Source organism: Juglans microcarpa x Juglans regia, chromosome 1S (assembly GCF_004785595.1).
Source record: "Juglans microcarpa x Juglans regia isolate MS1-56 chromosome 1S, Jm3101_v1.0, whole genome shotgun sequence".
In the NCBI taxonomy this organism is placed as follows: domain Eukaryota; kingdom Viridiplantae; phylum Streptophyta; class Magnoliopsida; order Fagales; family Juglandaceae; genus Juglans; species Juglans microcarpa x Juglans regia.
Window position 1 is genome coordinate 20,887,665 of NC_054595.1, and position 14,090 is coordinate 20,901,754.

The 14,090-nt window shown below is 40.7% G+C and overlaps 1 protein-coding gene across 1 annotated transcript; it reads right to left on the reverse strand.

Moving 5' to 3' along the window:
* Window positions 1-10,887: 10,887 nt before the first annotated feature.
* Window positions 10,888-13,346, reverse strand: LOC121247393 (meiosis regulator and mRNA stability factor 1-like). Its single transcript, XM_041145750.1, has 3 exons — window positions 12,906-13,346; window positions 11,803-12,095; window positions 10,888-11,742 (listed from the first exon to the last, which is right to left on the reverse strand). Exons 1-3 carry the CDS (start codon window positions 13,195-13,197, stop codon window positions 10,888-10,890), a joined length of 1,440 nt encoding a protein of 479 aa, XP_041001684.1. The 5' UTR covers window positions 13,198-13,346.
* Between the last annotated feature and the right edge of the window lie 744 nt (window positions 13,347-14,090).

A 14,090-nucleotide genomic window follows, 5' to 3' on the forward strand; every position in this document is an offset into this window, starting at 1 on the left:
CTGGCATGGTGCATTAATGGAAGGCAATTAAGTACTACAAATCGGAGAAGCTAATGTTTCTTACAAGCATAAAGTAGGATATTTGAGCTTGGAAAATTCTCTCAATAAACACACAAGTAGTCACCATGCGACTATACAAGTGGATAACCTGGTTTGTGTTGTTGCAAAGATCCAACTGTCCGGAACAGAAAACTCATATCAATACATGAAACAATGGTTAAAACAGAAAAAGCACATTATCCTTCTCACTTCATGAACTCAATGCACAGCTTCATAAGCTGATCACTAGTTTGCCAATTGAGTGCTAGAGCACGAAAATAGTCTAATAGTCTATTGTTGTATGTGTAAACTTCTGACTTCCTAACAAAGTAAATTTTCTCAAGTTCATGTCTTGGATGCAAAATATTCAAATTCATTAGTGAGACATTGTTCATGGTGATTGTTACCAGAAAACGTATGTATATAACCAAATGTTAGAGACAAAACCTTTGAAATAAGATCATAGTATTTGGATAGAAGTCCATACTAAAAGTAAATCGCTACGGGGAATGAAGACATCACATGTTCATTCAGCCTCCCGAGAATTTTTGCAAATGACTTTTGGTCAAACATAAGACAAAACATTTCCCCGGTTCATCACACAGTCCAGCTTTCCAAGAGTGAGCGTAAGGCAGCTTCTTTCAAATTCATGTTAAAAGTATATACACATACACACACACATATATATATCTATCTACAGATACATGCATTCAGGTCTTTATCATCCACCAATTACCACCTTAAATCTTAATTTTGTGTTGAATTTCTCGTACTTCTTCCAAGCATGATATCCAAAGAATTACTGCAGAATAGAATTAGCAATTCCCTCGTACGTAGGTGTTTTATGTGTCACTCAGAGAGAGGGAGAATTATGGGCATCTTGAATGCATATATGTCGTTGGTCAGTCTCAATATTTGACCTGGAACTAGAAGCGCCTAGTTAGCTAGCCATTTGCAAATTGCAATGCTCGATTGGAGCCTTGATCACGAGAATGGATCCAACCTGAAATTATGCCACAAAACATGGCTTCTGTTCCTTATAAAGCGGGTTGAATATGACATCAATCTTGATCGATAGACTACTACTTTGCCATGCATGTGGTTCTAACATTCAATGTCACTTTGAAGTAATTCATCATCCCCCATCCTAATATATATATATATATATATATATATATATATATATATCTCACACGCGCATATGTGCTCGTATGCGTATCCGCGCGTTAATTATTCTATCTTCTTATTTTCCTAATATATCTATCTATATATGCACACGCGCATATCCGCACGTAATTATTCTATCTTCTTTTTTTCACATGAATTAAGTTTCGATATTTATTTTATCGAAAATGACAATTTATCTTCTAATTAATTCAAATTTCATATCAACGAATCATGTGTTTTTCAAAAGCAGTAATCAAATCAACATACATATCATTTCATTGGATGATTAGAATCAAAATATAATAAATCGGATGCCAAATCCCATGTGAGTGGGGAAAAATGCAAAAGCTAAAAGTCTCGATTATTCAATGGAGTTGGTTAATAATGTCAAAGTTTGATGGGGTCAACATCTCACAGCTTCCCTTTGGTGGGTTCAAAAAGACTCGTAGAAGCTGGTGCAAAATCATTATCAAGGCATGCAGATGCTTTTCACAAATTAAAGAAAACATGAACCGCGACCCCATATTCATTCTTTTCACCTTCTTAATGATAGTGATAAGATGGCTGCACCAGAATCACTGTTTCAAATTTTGAAATACTTTAGCTATATTAAAATTATACAAAATTTAATTTAAATTTACGTGATTTTATGTAATATATGATTAGATTATAAAATTATTTTTATTATAAAATAAATCTAACATATCATATAAAATTATTAATTTATTAATTTAAATCTTTTTATAGCTGTAACAGACACTTTTCTTTAAAAAAGAAAAAGTCGAAGAGATAATAGACAACATGCATTATTTTAATCAAAACATTGGAAAATAATGCACCTCTTAACTTCTTCTTCTAATGACAAGATTAGCGGCAGGATTACTTTGATGCTATATTTTGTCGGGAGATCTTTTGCTAACTTTATTTAATGCAGAGATTATCTTTGGTGGATGGCAAAAGGGTGCATGGTTTTCTTAAGGAATAATACTAGCTAGCCTTTCCCCGGCGGCTCCCGCTGGATTTTTTTATTATTATTATTTTTTTTTTTGTGTGTGTGATTAAAGAAGTATTTTTTAATAATATTTTGATTTTTTTTTTAAATATTTAAAAAGTGTTAAAAAAATATGTTTAAAAAAAACACATAATATACACTAATAAGAGCTCTCAACAATGGCTCTAGTGTTATTTTTTTAAATATAATTAATTCAGTATCCTTGTGGTCCTGTGGAGGGAAAAGTTTCATCAATCTAGCTAATGTCTAGCTACCTATCTTGTCCAGCTTGATGAAACGTCTACGTATTATATTATCATTCCAGCTATGACTTACCGCACAAAGTCCAATCACAATAAGGCAAACATTTTTGGGGGGAAAAAAATCTACCCAACCTCTTGTATACTCGTTGCACACCACACACCTCACACTTCACTTGGCAAATCTAGCTCGTTGGCCACGTCACGATTCTTCTCCCCTCGCTCTTCAGTTTTTCTTAGGTTTGGTGTGGATGTATAAGTCATTTCAATTCATCTCAATTTATCATTATAATTTTTTAAATTTGAATATAAAATATAATAAATAATTCAACTTTTTCAAATCCTAAAATAATAATAATATTAGAAAATAATATTCTAATAATATTTTATCATCTCAACTCAACTCATTTCAACATCTAAACACAACCTTATCCTAGCAATATATATATTTATGCAAAATATTCTCTGTCAAACTACAATTATGCTTTATTTTTCTTAAGCCTGTTTTACACAAATTGTACTCTTTTTTATTTTTTCTTTTTCTTTTCCTTCCAAGGATGCCAATTTATAATTATTGATTAGTTTCGCATTGGGATTTTGTTAATATATAATTAAAATAATTAAATTTACTTTTTCTATTAATTAATTTTTAGAACAAGCAATGATTTAATAAAATATTAAAGCACAAATTTTAAATTCAAATTTTTACTCTACATTTCATCCCCTTTAATAATTTAGGAGAAGTGACGATATAACAGATTTTAAGATATAAATTACAAAAACTCTTGAATAAATTGTAATTTTAGAATAATGATAGATACAATTTTAGTGTATACAAGTCTCACGCATTCTCTTTGAAAGAAAAAAGATGTCCACCATTAAAAATGTCATTTTTCATGTAGATTTTAAATTTATTTATTTTTTCAAATAGAGTTTGTAAAATTTGCACATTTTAAAATTACAAATATTATTTTTCTTTTATTAATTTGAATGGGTGATCTGACATGGGTTCAAGTTCTTAACAGATATGAAGCCCAATAATGTTCATCAAACAGCTGGTGTTCATCTATTCAACTAAGCGACTCGGCCCGTCATAGCCCAACACACCCACTTCCCAGATCACTTCGTTCTTGGGCTAAAACTATATATTTCTTTTTCGGATTATGGTTCAGATTACTCAAAGGTTTTATACGCATATTTAAAACAGGGAAATGCAGGGAGCCCGTTTTTGGACTCCGGTAGATTTTCTCGATTGTTCCTTTTTTTTTTTTTTTTTTTTTTTATTAAGAAAATATTTTTTAATAATATTGTTACTTTTTTTATTTTTTTAAAAATATTTAAAAGTGTTAACAAAATATTTTTTTTTTCACATCATTTTTTAACACTTTTAAATATTTTAAAAAAGAAAAAAATTCACAATATTATTAAACAATATTTTCTTAATTACTAAGTTAAAAAAAACTAAAAAAAATAAAAAAAAAATCGGAAAAAAAAGGAAGCCCAAAATGGGCTCCCAGCATTTTTCTTTAAAATATGGGTGGCACTACCCATCCGTGATAAGTGTATTTTTTGTTTTTTTTTTTAATATATTTTTTTAATCATCTTAAAACATTTAAAAAATAACAACATTATTAAAAAGCACTTCTTTAATCATTAAATAAAAAATAAAAAAAAAAGTTCTAAAATCCACTATCAATTCCCACTATCAGAACACTTTAATATTTTCCTTAAAATATAAATTAAAAGAAAATAAATATAGAAAATAGATCATACAATATTTATTAAATATTTATCCAATTATAAATTCAGTAGGTCTATAGGAAAGCCCCATTAATAACATCGATTGTCGTGGAGGTGGATAAGTTGAAATATAAAAAATAAAACAAAAACAAAATAGAAGCTTTTCTCCGCATGTACGAGTTCAGCAATTCGCCCATCCGCATAGCTTCTCGAGTTCAGCATTTCGCCCATACGTTGCACACAGCATCTCATTTGTGTCAACCAAGAACTGCTTCTTCATGATTTCTTAGCAAACAAAGAGGATGCTCAAAAGAGCCATCTTACGAAAAGATTACAGCATACCGAGACAAATGCAATGGGTTTTTTATATTCAAGTGAAGATACGCATTTCCTTCATCCTATTATGAACTTTTGTTCACAAAATCCTCAATAACTTATGAGTGTTGGACTTTGCACGTGTATTTTAGTCTGTGATCTCAAGGGGAGAGATTCATAGTGTTAACGTCGTGTTTCGTATACTTTTGAACCAAGTTTCAGCAACTCAGATCTTCAGAACTGGGCCTGCAAAAATAGAGAATAAGGCAACTAGAAGAGGGCAGTTTTGAGACCGGGAGTATCCGATACCAAAGTCAGTAAAGTCTTTTAGAAGTTTATCAATAAGTAAGAAAGTCTAGGGATCCAAGATAGTTTCTCGTACCTAGGAGCTGCTATTTATACTAAGAGTCTGGGGAGACAGATCGTGTCTGCCCCCATGGAGTCCGTGTCCTTCGTACTGTTTCTTTTGTCAGAGTCTTTTAATGCGGCATGGCTCTCCGACGATGTCATTAATGTGGCATGTAGCTCGGGTAGTGGTGCCATTAACGCGGTGTAGTTCCTCGATTTACCACACCCCGCTGGTGTCCTTGGTGGTCCATCGATGCCTTTCATGTCAGAGGATCGAGGGTTCCCCTTATTTTTCGCCCATGAAGCGGACAAGCACTCAAGGGCTGGATACTGTTTAAGGGATCTCCAGGTCGGTGAGTCACGTCCCCCTACAGTACGTTCCCTCATAGAGGTTGCGTCCAAGGGAGTCTACCCATGGGCCGGGCCGAAGAGTCTACTTGTTCTGGGCTGGGCCTTTGCTTCTTGACCCTTAGTTGCCCTGCTCAGGCCCACTGAGATAGATGGGGGGGGGGGGGGGGGGAAACCCCCACTAATTCTCATCTGACTCGTACGGTGGGAATTATTATTAATCTTAAACCCACCTTGTCGTTGAGGCCAGGGTCCCTCTGCTGACGTGTACACAGTTTCGAAATTTAAGATGGTTCCCCGTCGTTTGGCTATCCCTACAGTACGTTCCCTCATAGACGTTGTTGTGGTCTGATGTTGCCACGCCCTAACTTCTTGGTGCCGCTGCTGCTCTTTTATTTTGTTCTTCTCTCTATTTCTTTTCTTTTTAGTAAATGTATATACCTATGCGTTGTCGCCTTGCGGCTTGTATGTAACTTTTAATTAATGAAATTGTTTCACATTTTTGTTGTGTTGGGTTGCTTGTCTTTACGATATTTCACTTGTATCATTTTGCATTTCTCTGACGTTTCCTTCTTTTTTCTTTTTGATGGGCAGCCTGGGGAGTTTTGCAGCAAGAAATTATGAGATTCCTGACTACCCCGCTGTCCGTCTGCCTATCTGTTTGCGCTACGTTCGTTCGCCCTTGTTAGGTAGTCGTCCTCTTGGGGCCTTTAGCGACTTTATTTGATGAGGCCAACGTCTCTCCACTTTTTTCTTATGCTAATTTCCTCTTTTCTGCCGTCTGTCTCTTGGATGCACTTTACCCCGCCTAGTCCATATGTTCTTCCTATTTGTGTTGTTGTGCTTTATTTTGGCATATAACTGAAAGAGAAGAAGAGAAGTACTTATTAGTGTTCGTTGGCCTTCGCCCACTACCGTAGGCTTAGGGGGATGAAAATCCCCCTATGAGTTAAGCCATGCCAGGGAGACTCCGATCGCCTCCTTGGGGAGAGGCTAGGTAGTATTCAGCTAACCGCCTCTATGCCATTCCCGAGTGGCACCCTGTCGCGAAGTTGGATGTAAATAGAATGGATTGCCCTTTGCCGCAATGATGGTTGAGATAAATTCTTCAGGTAGTCGTGGGGCTGATCCTGCTCTCCACTGCAGGGAGACAAAGCGGCCTCTGGCTCGACCCATCTCCTCGGTTTGCGCAGAGGTAGGTTGTCTTGGCAGTTTAGAACTCGACTCACTCCCATCCATTAGCACTGTGCATTTAATCCCTGGTTGGAAAATAAAAATATCATCATCATTTTATCCTTTAACTTTGTAGGAGTTATACTTCGCAAACAGGGCTCTCTGGCCTGTGACACAATTTGCTTGTCGCTTTTGCCAAGTTATTAACGTTCGCATTCCTTGGTACAATATTAGGGCAGTCAGAGGACCTAGCCCACTCTCCACTAGGGAAAGGTCAAGACGCCTTAGGCCGACCTACCATTTTAACCCCTAGGGAGGTAATTTCTTTAGACAGTTGTGGGCCGGCTTGTTCATTATTGTGATGGGAATTGGGTAGGAGTTCGGGCAGCCGCAAGGCTGGACCCGCTCTCCTCCGAGCAGCGTCCAGTTCAACTTGCCCCTACCACCCCGCGAGGTGGTAATTTGTTCAGCAGTTTGAGATGAACCCGCACCTGCTGTTGACATCGTGTAACCCCTTACTTTGACTTTTTTTTTCTTTGGAGACTTTGTTCACGTCGGGTAGCCGAAAGGCTAGACCCACACTCCATTAGGGAGAGGTAGGGATGCCTCAAGTCAAACTCGCCCATTTGATTCCCTAAGGAGGTAACTTCTTCGGACGGTTGTGGGGCTTATCCGCTCTTTTGCTGCAATAGGAGTCGGGGTAAGTATTCAGGTAGTCGAAAGACTGGAACTACTCTCCTCTGCAGAAGGGTTCGAGTGGCCTCTGGCTCAACTCATCCCTGTTACCCCGCGGGGAGGTAATTTGTTCCGTCAGTTTGAGACTAAACCCGCTCCCGCTCGTTGATATCGCAGGAAAATGTAAGATTTAGGCCAGGTTGGCGCTGAATCCACTCTTCGTTTGCAGTGAAGGTCGGTGTAAGTATTCAGACCGCCATGGGGGTTGGATCCGCACTCCTCCATAGAAGGGGTATAGTAGCCTTTGGTATGACTTATCCCTTCAAATCTCGTGGGGAGGTAAGTTTTCGGGCAGTTTGCAACTAAACCCACTCTCGCCTGTTGAAGCTTACGAAGAAGGTAAGTCTTTTGTCTTTGGCCAGTTGAGGAATGAGCCGCACTCTGCCGCGGGAGGGATAAGGCAACATTTTGGCCTACTTTTCCCTATAGTATCCCGCAGGTGGAGGTAAGTTCGAACAACGTATAGCTGGTTCGCTCTTCGCTGCGATAAGAGTCGGGGTAAGTTGTTCCGGCTGTTGGGGGGTATAACCTGCTCTCCATCGTGGGATGAATAGAACGGCGCAGGAGGTATATTTTTTGGACAGTTTGAGATTGGACCCGCTCTCACTCGTTGATATCGCAGGGAAGGTAAGTGTTGGGTCTGGCTGGCGTTGATCCCACTCTTCGTTGCAGAGGGGGTCAGGGGTAAGTTGTTCATGCCGTCTAGGGGGCATGACCGCTCTCAATCGTAGGAGGGGTAGAACATCCTTTGGCCTAGTTCTTCCCTTTAGTCCCTCAGGAGGTACGTTATTCGGGCAGTTTGAGATTGGACCCGCTCCCGCCTGTTGACGCTCGTAAAAAAGGTAAGTCTTTGTCTTCTGGTTTCCGAGGGCTAACCCGTACTCCGCCGTGGGAAGGGTGAAGTAGCCTGTGGCATGCTCATCCTTTTGGTACCCTGCAGAAGTGGTAACTTATTCGGACAGTGATGTGGCTAGTCCACTCTTTGCTGTGATGGGGGTCGGGGTAAGTTTTTTTGGTCGTCGGAGGAGCAGGATCCGCTCTCCATTGCGGAAGGGATAGAGCGGCCTTCGATCTAACCCTCCCTTTGATCCCGCATATGCTTATTCGGACAGTTTGAGACTAGACTTACTCCTGCCCGTTGACATCGCAGCGAAGGTAAGCATTGATTTGGTGATGATTTTAACATTGTATATTTCGTTAATTGTAGATCGTCTTATCGGCATTTTGTTGATAACACAAAAATTCAAAGTAGATATGTTGCATTGTAATGAAAAATAACGTTTTTCATTAAATAGCAAGAATTTACAGTATTTAAATGACATATTACAAAAGAAAGGGGAACGAAGCCTACATCGGGGGAGTTTTCGTTCGTTTTACCTCTGCCTCTAGGGTCATGCACCTTCTCACTCCCCCACGAGCCCAGTAGGGCATGTTGCAGACTAAGGCCTACTAAGGCTCTTCAAGCGATGCATGGCCTACTCTCTCCTAGAGGTGTCGTCCGTAGTAACCCCACCATCTCGCTACTTCGACTCTTCAACGTAGCATTCTCTTGTTAGAACCTGTTCGCCTCAAATTTCTTCCACTCCATAGGGAGTTGGGAACTTCATCTTGAGGTGGTAGGTCGACGTGACAGCCCACAAGCTGTTGAGGGTGGGCGTTCTGATGATGGTGTTGTACGACAACGGGGTTCTCACCACTAGTAAGTCGACCATGATTGTAGCCGTGCAGAGGACATTACCCGCGAGGACCGACAATATGATGGTTCCCATGGGTTGGACTATACTCCCGGAGAAGCCATCAATGGCATGGGGGCCAGATGCAGCCGGACAACATCTATTCCCATCCTGGTGAAGGCTACCCAGAACAGGATGTTCGCAGAGCTTCCATTATCAATGAGGATTCTCCGGGTGGTGAAGTTGGCGACCAAAATAATCACCACTAGTGCATCGTCATGGGGGTACAGGACCCTCTCTTCGTCATCCTCCGTGAAGGAGATGACCGGAATCGGCTCGCCTCTTTGGTGCTTGGCGGGATGGTACTTCGCCGAGTACACCTCGTGGTACCAAGCCTCCTGGCGTGTGCTTTTCTGCTTGAGGAGGAAGTGCCCTGACCCGTGAATCCTCTCGCTATGGTCTAGATTTCCCCGAGTGGAGGTCCCCCCATGGTGGCAAATAGGGGCAATCTTGCTGTGGCTCTCGTGCTGGGGGTCGTCGTCGAATGTTGTCTTTCCTCCTGCACCAGTCAACTCAGTTCGCGCTTCTTTCCCTTAATCTTTCCCTTCTTTCCTGCTCCAGTCTCCGGGTGGGGGGATAACCCTGCATCATTCGCTCTGCATGCTCCCTTTTCCCTTGCCAGGAGAAGCAATCATCAGTGTTATGCAAAGTGGACCTATGGTATGTGCAGTAGCGATGGACAATACATCGGTCTTCATCTTCGCGGGTGGCGGTGTCGGCCTCGTGGATGGTGAATGTAGGCCGGTCGAATCGAGGTCCTGGTCCCCTCGTCGAAGCTTCCTCCCTCCTTTTGTCTTGGGAACCCTTCTTCGGCTTCTCGTGTGCCTTAGCCTTAGCCAGGGCCCTTGTCTTCCTTTCTACTCACTCCAGCTCCTTATTTCTTGGCTTCATCAAGGCCCGAAAAGTGTCTTCAGCATTGATGAAGTTGTTGGCCTGATCCATGAACTCCTACAACGTCACGGGGTCCTCCTCGCCAGCTCGACCATGAACTGGGATCATGGCCAGACCCCTCCTAGAAGCGCCGCCGAGGTTATTTTCTCGTCCTGATCATCAGTGGTTATGTACTCCTTGTTGAATCGAGTCAGGTAGGAGTTCAGGCTCTTCTCCTCTCTCTACTTGATGGTGAGGAGGTACGCTGCTGGACGCCGCCTTCTCCGACTCGACATGAACTAGGTCAGAAAAAGTCAGACCAGCTCGATAAAGCTATCTACTGATCCGGGTGCTAGAGACCCGAACCACACTCGTGCTGGCCCATTCTGGGTCAGCAGGAACGCCCTACATGCCACCTCGCCTGGGAAGCCATGTAACGTCATGTGAGCCCTAAATGTTTCCAGGTGCTCAAGGGGTCCCTCCCTCCGTCATGCATCTCCATGATTGGGATCCTGAACTTTGGTGGTAGAGACACAGCCATCACCTCCACCTTGTAGGGTAGACTAGTGCTCATGAGCAGTTGGTCCACGGACGACGATGTGTCCACCTTCCTTACAATCTCATTGTACTTTCATTTGAGATTGTGGAGCTCATTCTACATGTTCTTCCTCTCTTCCTCCATATTTGCCCTTGCTCATATGTTTCGGGACCCCATGTGCTTGCTATCACTGGGCTCTGTTTCCTCATCCTGCACTCGTTGAGGCTTTCTGAGCTCCTTGTTCTCTTTGTGAAGCGTTTGCACCTCGTCGATCAGTTTCGTCACCCATTCCTCTATGGTTTTCAGTCTTGCTTTCATGGCTTCCTATGTGTCTCTTATGAGCTGTCTGGAACGTGTTGTCTCATGCATATGAAGTACACGTAAGATCTATAACGATCTCACAGACAACGCTATTGTTAACGTCGTGTTTCATACGCCTTTGAGTCAAGTTCCCGCAACTCAGGTCTTCAAAATTGGGCCTATGAAAATAGAGAAGAAGACAACTGGGAGAAGACGGCCTTGGGGCCAGAGAGTCTCCGATTCTAAAGTCAATAAAGTCTTTTGGAAGTTTATAAATAAGTAAAAGAGTTTAAGGATCATAGAGAGTTTCTCGTACTTGGGAGTTTATATTTATACCACGAGTCTTTGGGGGGACAGTCGTGTCTGCTCCCATGGAATGCGTGTCCTTCGTACTGTTTTCTCATACTCAGAAGGCGGTGAACGCCCTCGAGATCCCCAGCCACCATTACTAGAAACGCCATTTATAGGAGGAGATGCTGGTGGTCGATATCCAGAACCACGGGGATACCTGTTGCTCATAGTATCACGATGAAATGTTGGGCCATGGCCCTTTTGTGTTACATTTACACGAGCTGGATATGGAGATTCAGTAGAGTTCGGCCTTAATTCTTCTCCACTTCGGTGTTGGTAATTAGGAGGATTTTGAACATATCCGGGTGATTCAGGGATACTTAGACTACCCATATCAGGCATACTTGTGTGTCGAGCTGAAAACCTGGGGCCATCAGGTCTAGGAGAAATTGGGCGAAAACCACCCTGACTATGAGAATTTACAAGATGCAGATTCTCTAGTCCAAAAGGAGGTTGCATATGGGGGTTGTTTGGCCTCAAAGGAAGAGAATATTGATTTTGTGCAATACCTACGAAATTAATGCTATTACTCCCTGAGATTTCAGAACTGCCAGTTAACAAATCTGAAGTAGACCGACTTACAGAGACTACAGGCTCAATGAAACCAAAGAATTCATGTGGGGCTTTCTTAAACTGGTTGGGTTCTGTATGTTCCGGTTGGTAAGGGTAATCATTGTTTTTACTCTCTTGAGTTGAAACTGGCATGCTTGAGGCCCTGGACATGCTCAATTGATTTATGGTTTTTCGACCATTCCTCCCCTTATTTTTGTTATCACCAACCCTTTCACTACTGGAAGGCCTTTGATTTCCAAAAGAAAGGTTTTCAGAATTGCTGTATGTCATAGGTTGGCTTAATTGAATAGGTTCAGAAGCTTGGTATTGAGATGTTTCATGATTAGAGGTATGATGACCATTAGCGAACTGTGATGATTCACCACTCGAAAGTGGGGGTCCTCCGGCAGAGAGGCTAGTCCAAAGCCAGACAGTCTTCGCTGCAGCAATCAGGGGTGCGGATGCTTTTTGCGGCTGCGCTAGAAGAATGTTATACCTCCTCATGCGCAGTTGATGGAGCGCATTAGAGAAATCTCTGTCTCCCGAAATTAGCATAAAGTTTGCAGGGGCAGGGTTGTCTACTGCCCAGAACAGCATATCGACTAATATCTTCTTGTCACTAGCATCTTTCACACCTGTAACATACCTTGACGTGTCAATGAGAACAAATACACATTCAAACATCATCACAATCTTACCTTCTAGTTCATTAAACATGCTACTCAAGAAAGTATATATATTTTCAACAGGTTTGCAAGAGTTGGAAGTGCAGTTAAACAAAGTTTCTAAAACAATAATTGCACAGAGAATGAGTTCCAGAAAGAAATAAAAAGACTGTACGTAATTGATGCCTAATTAAAATTAGTTCTCACATAAATAATAATAGATACTTGATCGTCTATAACTTCAACCTTCATTGAGGACAGCTAAAAAAAAATAATTTCTTATAAATGTTTTCCACAAAATAAAAAATCGTTGAAAAGAAAAGAATCCAAGATCATCGTCACGCCCGAACACAAAATCTGCGCTTTAATTTGCAAAACTAGGGTTATTCTTAGATGAATTGGATGTGCAGTAAGGAATCATCGATAAGACGATAATCTAACATAACATGAGATTTAAGGATCAACAAGTGGAGTTAAAAGCTAAACCAGTATACACATAGCTACATCAATCGATAACAAAGAGGCAGAAATGCTAGTTTGGCATAATTGGCACGGAATAAACCAGGCGTGTATTTGATTTTGAACTCGAAAGTCAAAAGGCAGAAATAAACCAAATTCTCACAACAAAAATTAGTCGAAAGAAATGAAAAGTCGATGCGACACTCGGAAAATCCAGATCGGAAATAATTTGAAGGACGACCGTCCTCCTCCACAATCAGAATCAGAATGGGGGGAAGAGGATACGCAACATATTTTAAGGTGGGGGAAGGAAAGGAGTACCAGCGGGGACGTGGTTGAGGGCGATGCCGGTGCTGGAGAGGGCTTGTTGGACAGATACAGGGATCCCGTTGGTGTCGCCATAGGCGGAGATGGAGACGGGACCACAGTAATTCATCTTAGCGAGCGCGGAGCTGATGTTCTGGGCAATCGCGTACGCGTCGCTGCCCTTGGGAACTTGGCAGTTCTCTATGTCCCACCACACAGACGTCTTGGCCTTGACGTACTGCTCCTCCGCCAACGCTGGGGACGACAGCGTTGAACCGAGTCCGCCTCCATTTACATCTCCGACCATTCTCAACACAGGTCAGGGAGCCGCACACAAAATAGCATAAACCGCCTCTTCTTCTTCTTCTTCTTGTCGTTTATCGGCGCTCTTTCTGTTTCTGGGTGTTTCTGCAAAGTGCAAACTAAACTGCTATCGAGTGTCTTTCACTTTGGAGGTGCGGACCGTGGTGTGGGCAAAGACAATATACTCCATGGGCGGGGCCCACGCGAAGACTCCACTTCTTCCGCTCGTAATATGTAATTAGGTTAATAATCAGTAACCCTTGCCTTCTTAATCATGATTATTACTCAAATTATCTTTAAAGAGCCATTAATACAAAAAAAAAAATCATCTTTGCAGATTGTTTTAAAAAATTATATATATATATATTTGCAGATGAAAAATGATAGAATTTAATTTATAAATAAGTTTATAAAATAAATTTATCTTATAAATTAATTAAGATTGCAAATCAAATTTTGACACAATCTACAAATAAAATCTTATTGATTTGAAATGAACAATTTAAAATATGAGAAATGACTTAACTACAAAGAAATTTCGCAAAAATAAATCTACAAACCGACGTGGTATAAAATAGTAAATTAGATTATAAAATCACTTTTATTGTAAAATAAATCTAACAAATTATATAAAATTGTGTTAGTTTGTGTGTGGCTTTACAACACATTTATATTCTGAATTGTATTTTTTTTTTCCTATATTTTCTGGTGAATTAGAATCTATTGAGTTAAAACCGTTCGGTAAATAATGATAACCCTTACCTTCTTTTTCTTCTAAAGAAACTATTATATTGGAAATGTTTGACTAAATGGTAGTGCTTGTTTTTAGTGGCTGATTTATTCCATCCCAACATGGGTTTTTTTTTTTTTCAATTTTCCATTTCCATTCTTTAGGAT